General features: G+C 44.0%; 1 protein-coding gene across 7 annotated transcripts in view; it reads right to left on the reverse strand.

Moving 5' to 3' along the window:
* HEPACAM2 (HEPACAM family member 2) overlaps positions 1 to 16,762 on the reverse strand; it is a 60,461-nt gene that overhangs the window by 7,931 nt on the left and 35,768 nt on the right. For 5 of the 7 annotated variants that reach the window (XM_043871665.1, XM_043871666.1, XM_043871667.1 and 2 more), the window contains exons 5-8: positions 2,302 to 2,427; positions 2,190 to 2,214; positions 2,060 to 2,097; positions 222 to 295 (exon numbers count right to left, since the gene is read on the reverse strand). In XM_043871665.1, coding sequence (XP_043727600.1) covers positions 222 to 295; positions 2,060 to 2,097; positions 2,190 to 2,214; positions 2,302 to 2,427 — 263 coding nt within the window. Of the gene's footprint in view, positions 1 to 166; positions 296 to 2,059; positions 2,098 to 2,189; positions 2,215 to 2,301; positions 2,428 to 16,762 lie in introns of all 7 variants that reach the window. The other 2 variants (XR_006334832.1, XR_006334831.1) reach the window with 1 other exon arrangement.

Here is a 16,762-nt window from a genome sequence, read left to right on the forward strand (position 1 = left end):
TTCGTGTAATTTCCTTATTTGTGTTAGCCTTTTTGATAGAGGCTTAGAAAAACACTTTAGCTCCCCAGATCCGGCACCGCCATTCATTATAGAGTGAGTCAATACGGCTGAGGGTAGTGCAGTCATTGGATTGCGGTGCCCCCAGGTTTAAAGGAATGCTGCTTACACCTCTGCTGAAGCAGAATGCTACTTCTAGGATAAGCAGCCACTAGAAAACCAACCCTGGAAACACCAGAAGCATCTGGGAAAGCAACAAATTCGTATATTCCAAAGTCATCCAGCGCATCCTCGTGGCCTGAAATGGAAAACAAATACTCCTTACAAACCAAATGCCTTGTACTGCGATTGTTATACTTTTTTTTTTTTTTTAAGAAACCTTTATAAAGTGATCTTTATGGTTTACTTCAAGTGGTATGGTTTACTTCAATTTAACATTTCCCATTGACTCAATGAACATGAAGTTGAGCAAACTCTGGGAGATGGTGAAGGACAGGGAAGCCTGGATTGCTGCAGTCCATGGGGTCGCAAAAAGTTGGACACTGCTGAGCGACTGAACAACAACAATCCTCTATAGCCATGCTGCTACTAAGTGTGGAGAAGGCAATGGTACCCACTCCAGAGCTCTTGCCTGGAAAACCCCATGGACAGAGGAGCCTGGTAGGCTGCAGTCCATGGGGTAGCACAGAGTCGGACACGACTGAAGCGACTTAGCAGCAGCAGCAGCAGCCACTAAGTAGTACTGGAAATCACTCCTTTTGAAGCTCAGAATTGAAACTGAATTGGGACAATTATCCTTAAAGTCTGATGTGGGAACACTGGTGTATCATATATATTCAAATAAACACATGTGGGCAGCCTTGCCCTTTGTAACTTTCAGTTACCAGAGACTTGTGGCCACCAAGGCCTCAATCTGTCAATCGCAGCAGCTCTTAATCCACCCATAATATTGCTATGTTCTGCTAGATCTAACAGAGTCCACCAGGACTGATAAGAAAAAAATAAGCGACTAAGAGCTTCCCTTGTGGCTCAGCTGGTAAAGAATCCACTTGCAATGTGAGAGACCTGGGTTTGATCCCTGGGTTGGGAAGACCCTCTGGAGAAGGGAAAGGTTACCCACTCCAGTATTCTGGCCTGGAGAATTCCATGGACCATATAGACCATAGGGTTGCAAAGAGTTGAACACGACCTAGCAACTTTCACTTCACTTCATGGCTGCCTATGCATACAAAATAGAATATACAAGTTCAATATCACCTAAACTATCATATGTAAAATGTAGGGTGGCTCTTCCAGGTACTCTCTGGGAGCTTTCAGAACTCCAACACTTTAATACTTGTGAGAAAGGACTAGATAAGGGGAAGGAGACCCATGTTTACTAAGAATCCAGGCATTCTATTAGGTGCCTATAACGCTGGATTTAATTCTCAGAGCAACCCTAAGAGGACGTTATGAGCGTTAATGTAGAGATGAGTGGAGGTCAGGAAAAATAATTTTCCCAAGGTGACTCTGGGGGGAAGAGGCACATATGGGACAGAAATCCAGCTCCTATGATTCTAAGGCCTGAGCAAAAGCCCCACTGTTAACAACAACTCAGGCGGGAGTCAGAGGTGATGGCAGTGAGGGGCACCCCTCGGGTCGGAGAAGCAGCAGCCTGGGGGACCTCCCTTTCCTCTTCTCCCTGGGCGGGAGCCGTCAGCACTGTGTCTGCTCCACAAACTGACGCAGCGAGAGCGCACTTGGGCAGTTCCGAAACTGTAAGAGGATCATGGAGTGCGGGTCAGTGACGGCGGGCGGATGACAGTCTCTCTGAGCCTGGGTTCTCTCGCCTGCAAGATGGCGTTCAAAGTGTCTTTCGGGGCTTCTCTTACAGATCTATGTGACCTACACAAAACTCACACAAGGGACAGCACTTCGTGAAGTGAGGGCAGTCACCCTGGGAGGGGATGGTAGCATTATCTCATGAATTCTGTTATCTCAACAGTACATTATATGGAATAGCTAATATTAACAATATATATCAATAATGATAATACATAGCCCCTCTCAGCCTGGCCAGTACCTGAAAATGTTCGTGCTTTCCTGTATTCTGTTTCTGGCCTGAAAAGACAAATTGGTGTTTCTGTCAGTCTTAATCATTGAGGAAAAAGCATTCCAGAGAAAAATTATTTTCATAGAAACATATACATTACCTGCCTTCTAGCTTTTGTTTTATAACTAAAAAACAGAAAGAAAAAAACATAGTAAGATGCTTTTTAGTATACATATAAACCATTCGTATATATTTTTTAAATTTTAACCTACCTTTGTAGGGTTGAAATTTTTTCCATAAGAGAAGAAGACACATGGATATAATCAAAAAGAGTGATATTCCAGTTATACTTGCTAAAGGGGACAATGATTTCCCTTTCTGTGCAAGCTTCTCTATTCCTAAATAAAAAGACAAGTATATTTTAATATTTTTTTTAAAGATCAATAATAAATTATTATATAGCTTGACTTTATGCTTTGTTCTAAATGGTACAGTACTGCAAATGTATATATATTACACTATACACACACACACACACATATATACACACATACAGAGTCTGAGCAAGACCTAACAGAAGGAATACACTTATTTGAGAATATACACTAAACTTTCTAAGGATATTTATGATTGGAAATGTGGTGAGCTGTTCAGAATAATACCATTATGTTATACTAAATGTAGTAAATAGCTCATGTCATATTTTTCAATAGTGTTTGCTAGCATTTAACTTGGATCTGTTGGATCTCATTGTATGAACATCCCCAGATGCTAGGCTGCTCTCTCTCTTCCCATCTCACTTTTTAAACACTGTTCATGTATGCGGATTTTCTAGAGTGGTGGTGTGTGATTAAATGTGCAAGAGGAGAGGTGTTAAGTTTAAATAATTGCTAATTTTTGACCAATAAAGAGATTTTAATTTCTAAAATAAAATGTGCATGATTGTCAACAGAATATTTTAAGTCCCACTTTGGACTTCAATTCACTTTGGTTTGCAAGTCATTCCTTTTGTTAATATTCCTATAGAAAATATAGTGCTAATAGCTAACACCTGTTGAGTGCTTACAATATGTCAGGCTCCATTCTAAGAGTTCATGATACATATCAACCCCTGGATGTCACAACAATGTTATTAGGGAGGGCTCAGAGGGTAAAGAATCTGTCTGCAATGCAGGAGACCTGGGATCCATCCCTGGGTTGGGAAGATCCCCTGGGGGAGGGCATGACAACCCATTCCAGTATTCTTGCCTGGAGAATCCCCATGGACAGAGGAGTCTGGTGGGCTACAGTCCATGGGGTCGCAAAGAATTGGACACAAATGAGCGACTAAGCACAGCACAGCACATTACTAGTATTATGCCCTCTTAGAGATGGGGAATCTGACCCTGGGGTCACTCAGGAAGTAAGTGGCAGAGTCCAGATGAGACCCCAGACTCTTGGCACTCTGTACTTCCTCACTTTGATGCTGTTTTGACAAAATTTACTAGGTATGGCAAAGTTGACACTAGTTCCAGACTATAACATGCTTAGTCAGAGAGTTAATCTATGAAGTGGAAATTGTTGTGACCCTCAACAAAAGCAAGTAACAGATGTCTTCCATATTACATGTGAATCAGGTATTGATGTGGACATGAATGGTGGTAGCTGCCCATCTCAGTCCAGTTGAATGTGGGGGGTCACAGTCATGGGATGTCACTTCCCTTCTGCCATGGTGGAGAACAGCTTGAAGCATCTGGGTGTGGTGAAGAACACGGTGGAGACTCAACTCTGCAATAAATATCCAGCCTGCATCCTGTTGACTTCTACCAACAAAGACTCGGCTGAGGCCTCCAGCAGCCAAGATAAGGATGAAAACTTAATCTTCCCCTTCTTTCACTGTGGACCTATATATACTCTCTCAGCTTTTCTACCTGCAACACTTGCACTTTTTAATCTTCCCCGAATCTTGTTAAAATGTAGTGTAGATCATATATGTTAAACTCCAGTTAAAAAGTCAGGGGAATCATGATATCTCCTTTAATTTCTCCATGAATTGCTCTTCTTATATTCCCTTTAAGTCCTTAAGAGTTTAGGCAAGTTGCTTTTCTTCACCAAAAATCTTGACTATTTCAGATGGTATGTTTATATGTTTCTGGTAGGTACTCAGAGAACTGTGTTCTTAAAATGTTCCTTTTTTTTCTTTACATGTTTTAAAAAATTTGTTTAGTTATTTAGGCTGTGTTGGGTCTTTGTTGCTCCATGAGGGCTTTCTCTAGTTGCAGTGAGTGGAGGCTACGCTCTAGCTGCGGTGTGCGGGCTTCTCCTTGTAATGGCTTCTCTTGTGATGGAGCGTGGGCCCAAGGGTGCAGGGCTTCAGTAGTTGTGGCAGATGGGCTCAGTAGTTGTGGCACATGGACTCCGGAGTGAGCAGGCTTCAGTAGTTGTGGTGCGTGCGCTTAGCTGCGTTGTGGCATGTGGGTTATTCCCACACCAGGGATCAAACCTGTGTCCCATGCATCAGCAGGTGGATTCCTAACCACGGGACCACCAGAGAAGTCCCCAAAATGTTCTTTTTATGGAATTACAATAGCTATGTAATATTTATTGCTTTTTTTTTAATTTTTTTTATTTTTTTAAATTTTTTTATTAGTTGGAGGCTAATTACTTCACAACATTTCAGTGGGTTTTGTCATACATTGATATGAATCAGCCATAGATTTACACTTATTCCCCATCCTGATCCCCCCTCCCACCTCCCTCTCCACCCGACTCCTCTGGGTCGTTCCAGTGCACCAGGCCCGAGCACTTGTCTCATGCATCCCACCTGGGCTGGTGATCTGTTTCACCATAGATAGTATACATGCTGTTCTTTTGAAACATCCCACCCTCACATTCTCCCACAGAGTTCAAAAGTCTGTTCTGTATTTCTGTGTCTCTTTTTCTGTTTTGCATATAGGGTTATCATTACCATCTTTCTAAATTCCATATATATGTGTTAGTATGCTGTAATGTTCTTTATCTTTCTGGCTTACTTCACTCTGTATAATGGGCTCCAGTTTCATCCATCTCATTAGGACTGATTCAAATGAATTCTTTTTGACAGCTGAGTAATATTCCATGGTGTATATGTACCACAGCTTCCTTATCCATTCATCTGCTGATGGGCATCTAGGTTGCTTCCATGTCCTGGCTATTATAAACAGTGCTGCAATGAACATTGGGGTGCACGTGTCTCTTTCAGATCTGGTTTCCTCAGTGTGTATGCCCAGAAGTGGGATTGCTGGGTCATATGGCAGTTCTATTTCCAGTTTTTTAAGGAATCTCCACACTGTTTTCCATAGTGGCTGTACTAGTTTGCATTCCCACCAACAGTGTAAGAGGGTTCCCTTTTCTCCACACCCTCTGTTTATTGCTTTTAAACAGGTTGTAAATTAAACTTTTTTCAGCTTTGGGTAGAAGAAATAAAAGCAAGGTAGTGTAAAATGAGCTAGAATTGCAACTTATTGGTTCTGAGCTAGAACAAAACATCACAAAACTTATTAGAAATATTATTTTTCCTCCTTTTCTCTCTGTTAATAATTTGTAGAAAAAGTTACACTCTCCCACTGTTAGAATGTTGGCCTTTTAGTCGGTAACTGTTTTAGCATTTGGGGGATCACTGTGTGAGGTCTAGGCCTTTCTTCAGATACCACGCTCCTACTTCACAGGTTTGTTTTCTCTAAAGAGCTGGGCAGTGTTGAATGAGCTGCTTACCTCTAAGGGCCTGGATTTTCACAGTAGTAAAATGAGGAGGCTGGAGTGACTGGTCTTTAAGTTCTCTTGTTGCTTAAATATTATATGATTTGAGGCAGCCAGAGAGTTTTACATGAAGTTTATGCAAATAGGACATTATATGCAATAGTATGGAGAAGACTCTTGAGAGTCTCTTGGACTGCAAGGAGATTGTATCAGTCCATCCTAAAGGAAATCAGTCCTGAATATTCACTGGAAGGACTGATGCTGAAGCTGAAGCTCCAATACTTTGGCCACCTGATGTGAAGAACTGACTCATTAGAAAAGACCCTGATGCTGGGAAAGATTGAGGGCAGGAGGAGAAAGGCACGACAGAGGACGAGATGGCTGGATGGCATCACGGACTCAATGGATGTAAGTTTGAGCAAATTCCGGGAGATGGTGAAGGACAGGGAAGCCTGGCCTGGCGTGCTGCAGTCCATCGGGTTGCAGAGTTGGACACGACTGAATGACTGAACAACAATGCAGCGGTATGCTAATAACCGAGTATCAAAAAAGTTGTATGCGCACATATACATACAAAAGTTATAAATTTTACTGATGTGATAGATGTGCAGCCTAACTTAGAATTATTATAATAATAAAGTATGCAATACTCTTTATTGCTAATTCCAGATATCTAACCGATTCTCATGGTTTGTTTTTGATTTTTGCTGAACTCATGTATTTTCAACTATATTTTGAAACAATTAGATTTCAAATAAATGCTTGGTTATTATCCAATTCAGCAAAGAAATAGTTTACGTTGAAGATAAACAAGTGTAACTTCACCATGAATGTTGGTTGACATTTATTAAGATGAAACTGAAACAATGGTGACATTTATTGGAACTTCATTTAACAGTAATTTGAATAACTGCTTTACTAAACTGGATAATAGTTTTTGAATACTGGAAGAACTCAAATATTTTTTGGCCATATATAATGTAATGGCTATGGAAACAATGCACTTTTAAATTTTCTCTGTATTATCATCTTCATCACTTAAGTGTAACAATCAACAATCTTTCCATCACTCTCATACATGGCAACAATCTTATTAATTGAACAATATCCCCTGAATTCTGTAGTTGCTGTGTGCAATATTCATATTATTTCATTTAGGTCAAATTGTTTTTCTTTATCATCATTAGGTTTTGACTGCTTGTTCTATCAGTCATATGCTAAAATCTCCCACTCTGTGGATTTTTCTATTTCTCTGCTCAATTTTTGCTATTTATTAGACGTACTTAGAAGATGTTCTAGTAGATGCATATAAATTCAGAATTTTTATATCTTCCTGCTGAACAGACCACTTCATTTTTATGAAATGTCCATTTTTAACCTAAAGTAATATTTCTTATCTTAAGAAATATATCTAAATCTTATCTAATTTCTTTGGTATTAGTGCTGCCACACCAGCTTTCTCTGGACCATTTGCATGGCTTTTTTGTTCACTCATTTACTTTCAGCATCCTTTATATAATGTATATCTCTTATAAGTGTTAAATAGTATTTTAATACCTAGCTTTACTTGTCTTTTAGTTGGAATATTTAGTCCATTAATATGTAATGTAATTATTAACATATTTTGGTTTTTAACTATTGTGAGGCTGTCATGGCTAACGCCATGGCAGGCAGCCTAGATTAGGAGTAGGCCTGGTTTCCCAGGGTAACATAATTATCAGGCCTCCTGGAGCCAGCCAATCAACATATGCCTAGCCAGAGAAAAGGGAACCTATCAAGGGAAAGCTAAAAGCCCCACGTTGGGCCAACAAAAATTACCTTGCAACTGTGTAACCAATCTGCTTACGCCAACTACCCACTGTGTAACCAATCCGATTGTGCCAACTACCTGCTGCTTATTTTGACCTAATAAATACCCGAGAGAACTGGGGCTCGGGGCCTTTCGTCCTCACACACCTGGTGAGGGCGGGAGGCCTTGGCTCGAGTCAGTAATAAATTCCCCTATTGCGAGTTGCATTGTTTCGAGGAGTCTTCTTTCCCGACTGGGGACTTGGACTACGGGCAGAACATTTGGGGGCTCGCCCGGGATCCCTTGACCGGGGAAGAACGCTCTTTGGAACAAAGGGGAAAAAAAGATAGGGAATAGCACTGGTGCTCAGGCAGGTTTAGAAAAAGACCAGAGTAAAGCCGAGGCCCTGCTGTGAAGCGGGAAGGTGTCTGGCGCAGAAAAAGACCAGAGTAAAGCCGAGGCCCTGCTGTGAAGCGGGAAGGTGTCTGGTGCAGAAAAAGACCAGAGTAAAGCCGAGGCCCTGCTGTGAAGCGGGAAGGTGTCTGGCGCAGAAAAAGACCAGAGTAAAGCCGAGGCCCTGCTGTGAAGTGGGAAGGTGTCTGGCGTTAGGGAAAGCTTTCCATGAGGGAACGGACTGGCCGTTCCGGCTGGTGTGAGGCCGCGGCCAGCGAGTGCGCTGGGAGGCAGCCAGCTCTGCGGGAAGGAGACCTCCTCTCCTAAGCCCGAATCTGGGGAACAGTGAACGCCATGCGGTAAGGTGACCCTTGTTCCAGAGGATCTGTGTCGTCGGCCAATGTATGTCTGTCTGTGTGTTTTTCTGTGTAACTGCCGGCATTGTCTCCTGTCTCGTTGTTCTCTGGTGTGTCGTTGTCTACTTCTTCCTATAAAGCCTTGGAGCCTCATTTCTGTTTCTGGGAGTTTCAGTGAACAGGCAGACAGTTGTCGGGGCAACTGACGAGTCCTGGCCAGGGCTACTCCCTGGCGGATTCTGAAGGCCTCCCAACAAGTCAGCCCCAGTAATGGGAGCCCGAGAGGGTGAAACTCCTTTCTTTTTTTCTCGTATTCTAAACCGAGAATCTGGCCAAATAAAAACCCGTCTGTGTGGGCACGGGACAGGCACTTAAGAGCCGATAGGGTGCCTGCCACTGGAAGACTCCCGTGAAAGGATAAGGGGGTCATGGAACAGGCTAGAAACCCTTAGGGTGCCCGCCCCCAACAAGAAAACTTCCGTGCAACGACTAAGGCACTCAAATAGTTCCACAAAGCATACCACAAGCCCAACCTCCTGGCCGCCACCACTCCCGATAGGATTTATTGGTGGTAATTCTCGGTGACTTTCTTCTGACTCTCGCTATGGGGCAAGAAAATCTACCTCACTCTCTCTCATGACTGATCATTTCTCGAATGTCAGGGCTAGAGCATATGATCTGTCGCTACTGGTTACAAAGAGTAAATTAATAACCTTTTGCTCTGCAGAGTGGCCCACCTTCCAGGTTGGATGGCCTTCAGAAGAAACTTTTCAACCTTCTATTATTCGGACAGTGAAAAAGAAAAAGTTATGGCTCCTGATCCCTGGGGCCACCGGAGCCAAGTCCCATATGTTATGGTCTGGCAAGATCTAGTAAAAGATCCGCCCGAATGGTTAAAACCTTTTGTTCACAAACTCCCTGATTCTCCTGGTTATGGTACAGGCCCTGGTACCAGGTACAGGCCCTGGTTATGAAAACTCCCACTGCCCCAGAGGAAGCCAAGAAGAATAAGGGCCTGAAACCGGTCTTGCAGGAATCCTCGGACCGGAACCTGATTGACTTGGAGACAGAAATTAGGCCCCCGCCATATGCCCCTCCTCCGTTGCAGGTTCCTCCGGGGGGAAGAGCCCCCCCAATGAATCAGAAGGGACAAGGGAATCCCGACCCCGGAGAAAGAATAGAGGAAATAGGGGTGAGCAGGATCATGGGGAACCTTCATCTACTGTACAGACACTCCACGTCCGGGTGGGACCAGCTAACCCGGACGGAGAGTGAACCTATCAATACTGGCCCTTTTCCATTTTGTTCACTCATAACCCCACCTGGGATGATTGCCAGCCGCTGTTGCAGGTGCTCTTCAACATGGAAGAATGGGAGCAAATCCTGGCAGAGGCGCGGAAACGGGTCCCGCGGGTCGACGGGAGACCAACCGCCCAGCCTCATCTCGTGGACGAGGGGTTTCCTCTGTTGCAGCCTAACTGGGATTTTGAGCGAGTGGAAGGTAGGGAGCGTCTCCGAGTGTACCGCCAGACTCTAATGGCTGGCCTGCGGGCCACAGCTAGGAAGCCGACAAATTTGGCAAAGGTAAATTTAGTAAGGCAAGAGCCCACTGAGAGCCCATCAGCCTTCCTAGAGAGGCTAATGGAAGCCTTTAGGCAATATACACCCATGGACCCCCAGGCTGAGGAATCACGCGCTGCAGTTCTACTAGTGTTTGTGAATCAGGCAGCCCCAGATAGTAAGAGGAAATTACAAAAGACAGAGGGGTTAAGAGAGCAGACAATACAAGACTTACTGAAAGCAGCTGAAAAGGTATTTAATAATAGGGAGACCCCAGAAGAAAGGGAGGAACGACTTCGTCGGGAGGAAAGGGAACTAGCTGAGAAGATCAGGAAAGAAGATAGGGAACATAGGGCAAAAGAAAACCGGAAGAACCAGAGAGAGCTAACCAAGATTCTTTTTGCGGGGATGAAGGCCAGAACAGAATTGAGGGAGCCTCGAGGCCCCCAGACGGGAGAAACAGAGAGACCAAAAAGGCAGGCCCTAAGAAAGATCAGTGCGCTTACTGCAAAGAACGGGGGCACTGGAAAAATGAGTGCCCTAAGAGGGACCCGAAGAAAAGAACAACCCAGAGAGAGAATTTCCCCTGGAACTCGAGTTCTATATGTGGGGGAAGACAGTGACTAGGGGAGTAAAGACTCGACACCCCTCCCCGAGTCCTGGGTAACCATACATGTAGAGGGGAAACCCGTTGGCTTCATGGTGGACACTGGCGCCCAACACTCTGTTTTAAATCAAAAACTGGGACCAATGTCTAAGAAAACCAGCTTGGTGCAGGGAGCCACGGGGACAAAAAAATTATTGTTGGACCACAGAACGAAAAGTAAATTTGGGGACCCATCAGGTGTCCCATTCGTTTTTGGTGATACCAGAATGCCCAGCCCCTCTACTTGGACGGGACTTGTTGACTAAAGTTAATGCTCAGATCCATTTTGACCCTGGGAGAATGTCAGTCACGGATGGACTTAGACAGCCGATACATGTCTTGTCTCTAGCTTTAAGAGATGAATACAGTCTTTTTGTGCCTAAGCCCTCAGAGGTTATAGCACCAGATATACAACCGTGGGTCCACAAATACCCATTGGCACGGGCAGAAACAGCAGGAATGGGACTGGCTAAACAGAGACATCCGGTCGTCATCGAACTAAAAGCCAAGGCGACTCCTGTGAGGGTGAGGCAATACCCTATGAGCCAGGAGGCTTGGCGGGGGATCACTCCCCACATTCGACGGCTCATGGATGCCGGAATTCTCAAGCGGTGCCAATCCCCTTGGAACACCCCCTTACTACCGGTGAAGAAGCCAGGGAGTACAGATTACAGACCTGTCCAGGACCTACGAGAAGTCAACAAGCGGGTGAGTGACATACACCCTACTGTCCCCAACCCGTATACCCTCCTGAGCAGTCTGCTGCCTGACTACACTTGGTACACTGTGTTGGACTTGAAAGATGTTTTTTTCAGCCTACCCCTGGCAGCCCAGAGCCAGGAGATATTTGCCTTTGAGTGGACTGAGGGGGAAGGCCAACCAGTAGTACAACTAACTTGGACCCGCCTCCCACACGGGTTCAAAAACTCCCCTACCTTGTTTAATGAGGCTTTGAGTGAGGACCTCTATGAATATCGGACTCACCACCCAGAGGTCATCCTGCTGCAATATGTGGATGACCTTATGTTGGCTGGAACCACAGAGGAGGCATGCAGCCATGCCACCGGTGACCTCTTACAGACTCTAGGCACCTTGGGATATCGTGCTAGCACAAAGAAGGCACAAATATCCCGGCAAGAGGTCACCTATTTGGGGTATAAGATCAGGCAGGGGCAAAGGTGGCTAACTCAGGCCATGAAGAAAACAATATTGCAGATACCAGAGCCCAAGACCCCCTGCCAGATGAGAGAGTTTTTGGGGACTGTTAGATATTGTAGACTGTGGATCATGGGGTTTGCTGAAAAGGCCCGGCCCTCGTATGAGGGAAGTGAAGAGACCCCAAACTGGACTTAGACTGAGCCAATGAAACAGGCTTTCCAGACACTCAGACAGGCCCTACTAGAAGCGGCCAGCAGGGACTACGCCGCCCCCATATTAGCCATGGGACTTCCACCTCCTGGTATGGGGACTCTGCCGCCAGTCCCCAACTATTCCCTCCCTGACCTTGTTTGGATCAACAAGGATACCACCCTCCAGAAGGATGACAAAGATGGATGGTACCGAGATCAAAACAACAACCTGATATTGCCTGCCATCCTGGGTCGTCATCTATGTGAACACCTGCACACAACTACACACTTGGGAGAGAAAAAGACCTTGACTCTTCTCCAGACAGCCTGCCTGAGGTTCCCTCGACAAAATGCAACTGTACGAGAAATAATCCAGGCTTGCAAAGCGTGCCAGCTGATGAGGACAGGGAAAAGGCAGCACACTGGAACGAGGTACCGAGGGGAAGAGCCAGGGCAACAATGGGAGATAGATTTCACTGAGGTAAGACCAGGCAAGTACGGGTATCACTATCTGTTGGTTCTGGTAGATACCTTCTCGGGGTGGGTAAAAGCCTTCCCCACTAAGGGAGAGACAGAACAAGTGATTGCTAAAAAGGTCTTAGAGGAGATAATGCCTAGGTACAGGCTGCCAGTGACTATGGGCTCTGATAACGGACCTGCCTTTGTGAGCCAGATTGTACAAGGGCTGGCCCAAGCTCTGGGGACAAAATGGAAGTTACATTGTGAATATAATCCCCAGAGCTCAGGACAGGTTGAGAGAATGAATTGGACCCTAAAAGAAACTCTGACAAAGTTGGCAATAGAGACTGGCGGGGACTGGGTGACCCTCCTTCCCTTCGCGCTCTTTCGAGCGCGTAACACCCCTTATAAGCTGAATCTTACCCCTTTTGAGATTCTGTATGGAAGACCCCCTCCTGTGTGTCCTATATTCGAGGGAAAATGCCTACCACCCCCTACCTTGGGACAATTCCAGCAATCACTGATGGCATTAAGCAAGGTGCATAGCCATGTTTGGAAATTAATTCGAGAGATACACGAGGGAACAAGCAAGGGGACCATCCCCTCACATAATATTGGCCCGGGTGATTGGGTTTGGGTAAAACGACACCAATCTAAAGCATTAGAACCTAGATAAAAAGGCCCTTATGTTGTTCTCCTCACCACTCCTACTGCTGTTAAAGTCGATGGGATCGGGCCCTAGGTTCACTGCAATCACGTGCGGCAAGCCACCCCGGAAGAACAAGAGAAGATGCAAGCAGAATGGGAGGCAAGACCTCACCCGTCAAATCCTTTGAAACTGAAACTCGTACGACGGGAGCCCTCTTAACTCTCCTGCTGATAACAGTTTTCATTGGCCCAGGAACAACCAGCCACAACCCCCATCAGCCAGCTAACCTGACTTGGGTGATCTACAATCCTGAGACTGGAGAAGTGCTTAATTCGAGCTCCAACGTGGCCCCCAAAGGGACATGGTGGTCAGTACTGACCTTTGATTTGTGTGTGCTGGCAGCTGATGGTAATGGGTTTGGTCCCCACCAACTGACCAAGTTCTTTGCCCACGGCCCTTTCTGTCTGTTCACCCGTAACTGTGAGCGGAAAGGCCCACAGTACTATGAAGAGGTGCCTGTCTATGTCTGCCTGGGGGGAAAAAGGGATCGAAACCAAATTGAAAAATGTGGGGGAGTTGACTCTCTTTATTGCACTGCTTGGGGTTGCGAAACCACGGGAACAGTCCATTTCGCACCTCCAAGAATCCTTGAGCTCCTTGGCTGAAGTAGTGTTACAGAATAAGAGAGGTTTAGATTTGTTGTTTCTACAACAAAGAAGATTATGTGCAGCACTGAGAGAAAAATGCTGTTTCTATATCAACCATTCAGGGGTGGTACAAAAATCTCTCCAAAAAGTAAGAGAGAGACTCGCCCAGTAGAAGAGAAAACGAAAAGTCCAACAAGGCTGGTTTAAATCTTGGTTTCAGCGCTCCCCCTGGTTGACCACTTTGATTTCCACCCTCCTGGGTCCACTCATAATATTAATATTGTTACTGACCTTTGGTCCATACATTTTAAACCGTCTGGTCTCATTTATTAGGGAGCGCCTAAATACCATCCAAATTATGGTATTGAGACAACAACATCAGTCAGTTTCACAGGGTAAAGAGGAAGATTCCTCTACTTGAACAACAGACAGGGGGGAAATGTGAGGCTGTCATGGCTAACGCCATGGCAGGCAGCCTAGATTAGGAGTAGGCCTGGTTTCCCGGGGTAACATAATTATCAGGCCTCCTGGAGCCAGCCAATCAACATGTGCCTAGCCAGAGAAAAGGGAACCTATCAAGGGAAAGCTAAAAGCCCCACGTTGGGCCAACAAAAATTACCTTGCAACTGTGTAACCAATCTGCTTACGCCAACTACCCACTGTGTAACCAATCCGATTGTGCCAACTACCTGCTGCTTATTTTGACCTAATAAATACCCGAGAGAACTGGGGCTCGGGGCCTTTCGTCCTCACACACCTGGTGAGGGCGGGAGGCCTTGGCTCGAGTCAGTAATAAATTCCCCTATTGTGAGTTGCATTGTTTCGAGGAGTCTTCTTTCCCGACTGGGGACTTGGACTACGGGCAGAACAACTATAATCTGATTTTTTTCTACATATCCTACATTTTTGCTCTCTCCTTTTTTGTCTTAATTTGGTTTTATTAGGAGTTTATTCTATTCCTCTTTTCCTCTCTTGTTTGTTATACACTGTTTGTTTCTTAGATTTTAGAGATGAAAAAAAATCTAACCAGAATTAATGCTTTTAGGCAAAATATTCTGTGACATAAATCACAGAAATATTTTCCTAGATTAGCTGCCAGGGCAAAAGAAATAAAAGCAAAAAAACACAGTGAGACCTAATAAAACTTGTAAGTTTTTGCACACTCAGCAAAGGAAACCATAAACAAAACAGAGAAGCAACTTAAGAACTGGGGAAAAATATTTACAGATGATGCAACCAACAAAGACTTAATTCCAGAATATATAGACAGCTCATACAGCTCATTATCAAAAAACCAAAAAACTCAATCAAAATATGGACAAAAGACATAAACAGATATTTCTTCAAAGAAGACATACCCATGGCCAACAGTCACATGAAAAGATGCTCAATATCACTAATTATTAGAGAAATGCAAATCAAAACAATACAGTAATAATAACTTTCATAGTAAAGATGTTCAAGCTAAAATTCCAATATAGGACTCAAATTTAATCTAGTAGTGCTGACTACAATTCTCTATTCTTTCTACCACTCTTGCCTGACCATTATATGAGAAATAGAAATCCTTTAAATCATTAGGCCCAAATCTACTTGGTTCTACCAACTGGAACTCCAACAAATAAATCAGCCCCTGCATGATGCCACATTGATTGTTTGATGAAGCTCTCACTTCTCCCCTGAGAATTCTCTTCTTCAGATCCAGTATCTCCAGATGATATTCTTTATGTGACTGATTTTCACATTCTCTACCATTTCAGAGGTGCAATTTTAGAAGCTCAACAAAGCTATTCAATTTTACTTCTAAAGTATAAATTCAGAAGGACGCATACTCTGGTGTGGCTGTCAATAAGATAGAGGCAAACAGAATGGTCTGAGACACCAGCAGTGATACAAAAGCAAAGTAACATAGCAGAAAAAATTAATAAGAAATGCTCAGTAATAAAATGGCATGATTTAAGGTACAGCATATTACTTGGGCACCACTTTTAGCAAGTGAATTCTCTTATTTGTTCATTTTAGATCCAATTACTGAAATCAAATTTAGCCAATTTTCAGATATACACAATCAAATCTATGTGCATTATATGTGAATAAAACCAAATGTACATTTGTTTCCCATTTATTTGGTATAGGTACGTCATATCAGTAATAATGAAAATAATAAAGAAATTAAAAGTGTCATTTATAGGTATAAATAAAGAAGCAGTTTCACAGAAATGAAAATACATGCCATAGTCAGTAAGTCCTAGAACGGAGACTGGAGAAATACATTTTTTCCCTGATTGCAAAAATTTTAATGGTTTTAATAATTGGCAGGTAGGCTCAATATATTCACTTTTCCTCTAAACTTTTCTAACACCAGGTTTGATGTACTCCAACTCTCTCACTACTTGATAGCCGGACTGCCTTCACTAAAATTCAATATCCCCTAGTCCCTAGAAATAAATTTAGTGCTAATTTATTTGGGTCAACCATCTACAATACACTTTACAATGAAAAACATTTTAATGTCGTCTCAGCTGTTTTTCCCCTTAAGCTTGAAAACATGCTAATAATTATTATTTCAGAGTGTTTCTCGTAATGCTGAAGTTACACTCTGGCATACACTGACTCTGCCAGGCGATCCTATGATTCTGATGCCTTGTAGTAGGTTTAACAAACAAGGACTGGATGTCTTACACGAGATAAGACACATCTCCTCCCCTCTCCTTCATTTTTAAATTTTTGTCCCTTTTATTGTGTTTCCTGGAATGACTGAATTTGTACATTCTGTCCTAGAGAGGATCCAACTCATTCTCTTTAGCATTACTTCCTTATTTCTTCAGGCTCCTTCCTTATTGCCCTCTGGCCTCTCTTCCCTTTAGCCTCTGTCAGCCCTCCGTCAGAAAGTATCCTGAGGTGACTAGCACCTGTCAGCTCAAAACCTTGGCCATGGCTAAGGCCAAGTATCCTCTCCCTGGAGACTGAAGAATGAAGGCAATCCTTTTCTCAGAACTGATGATCTTCCCTGTTTAGGCCCCCTTCTCTTCTAGAGCATCCTGATTCTCTCAACACTGCTTCTCATACATGGAATCTAGAAAAATGGTACTGATGGACCTATTTGCAGGGCAGGAATAGAGATACAGACATAGAGAATGGCCTTGTGGGCATAGTGGGGGAAGGAGA

Source organism: Cervus elaphus, chromosome 18 (genome assembly GCF_910594005.1).
Source record: "Cervus elaphus chromosome 18, mCerEla1.1, whole genome shotgun sequence".
In the NCBI taxonomy this organism is placed as follows: Eukaryota; Metazoa; Chordata; class Mammalia; order Artiodactyla; family Cervidae; genus Cervus; species Cervus elaphus.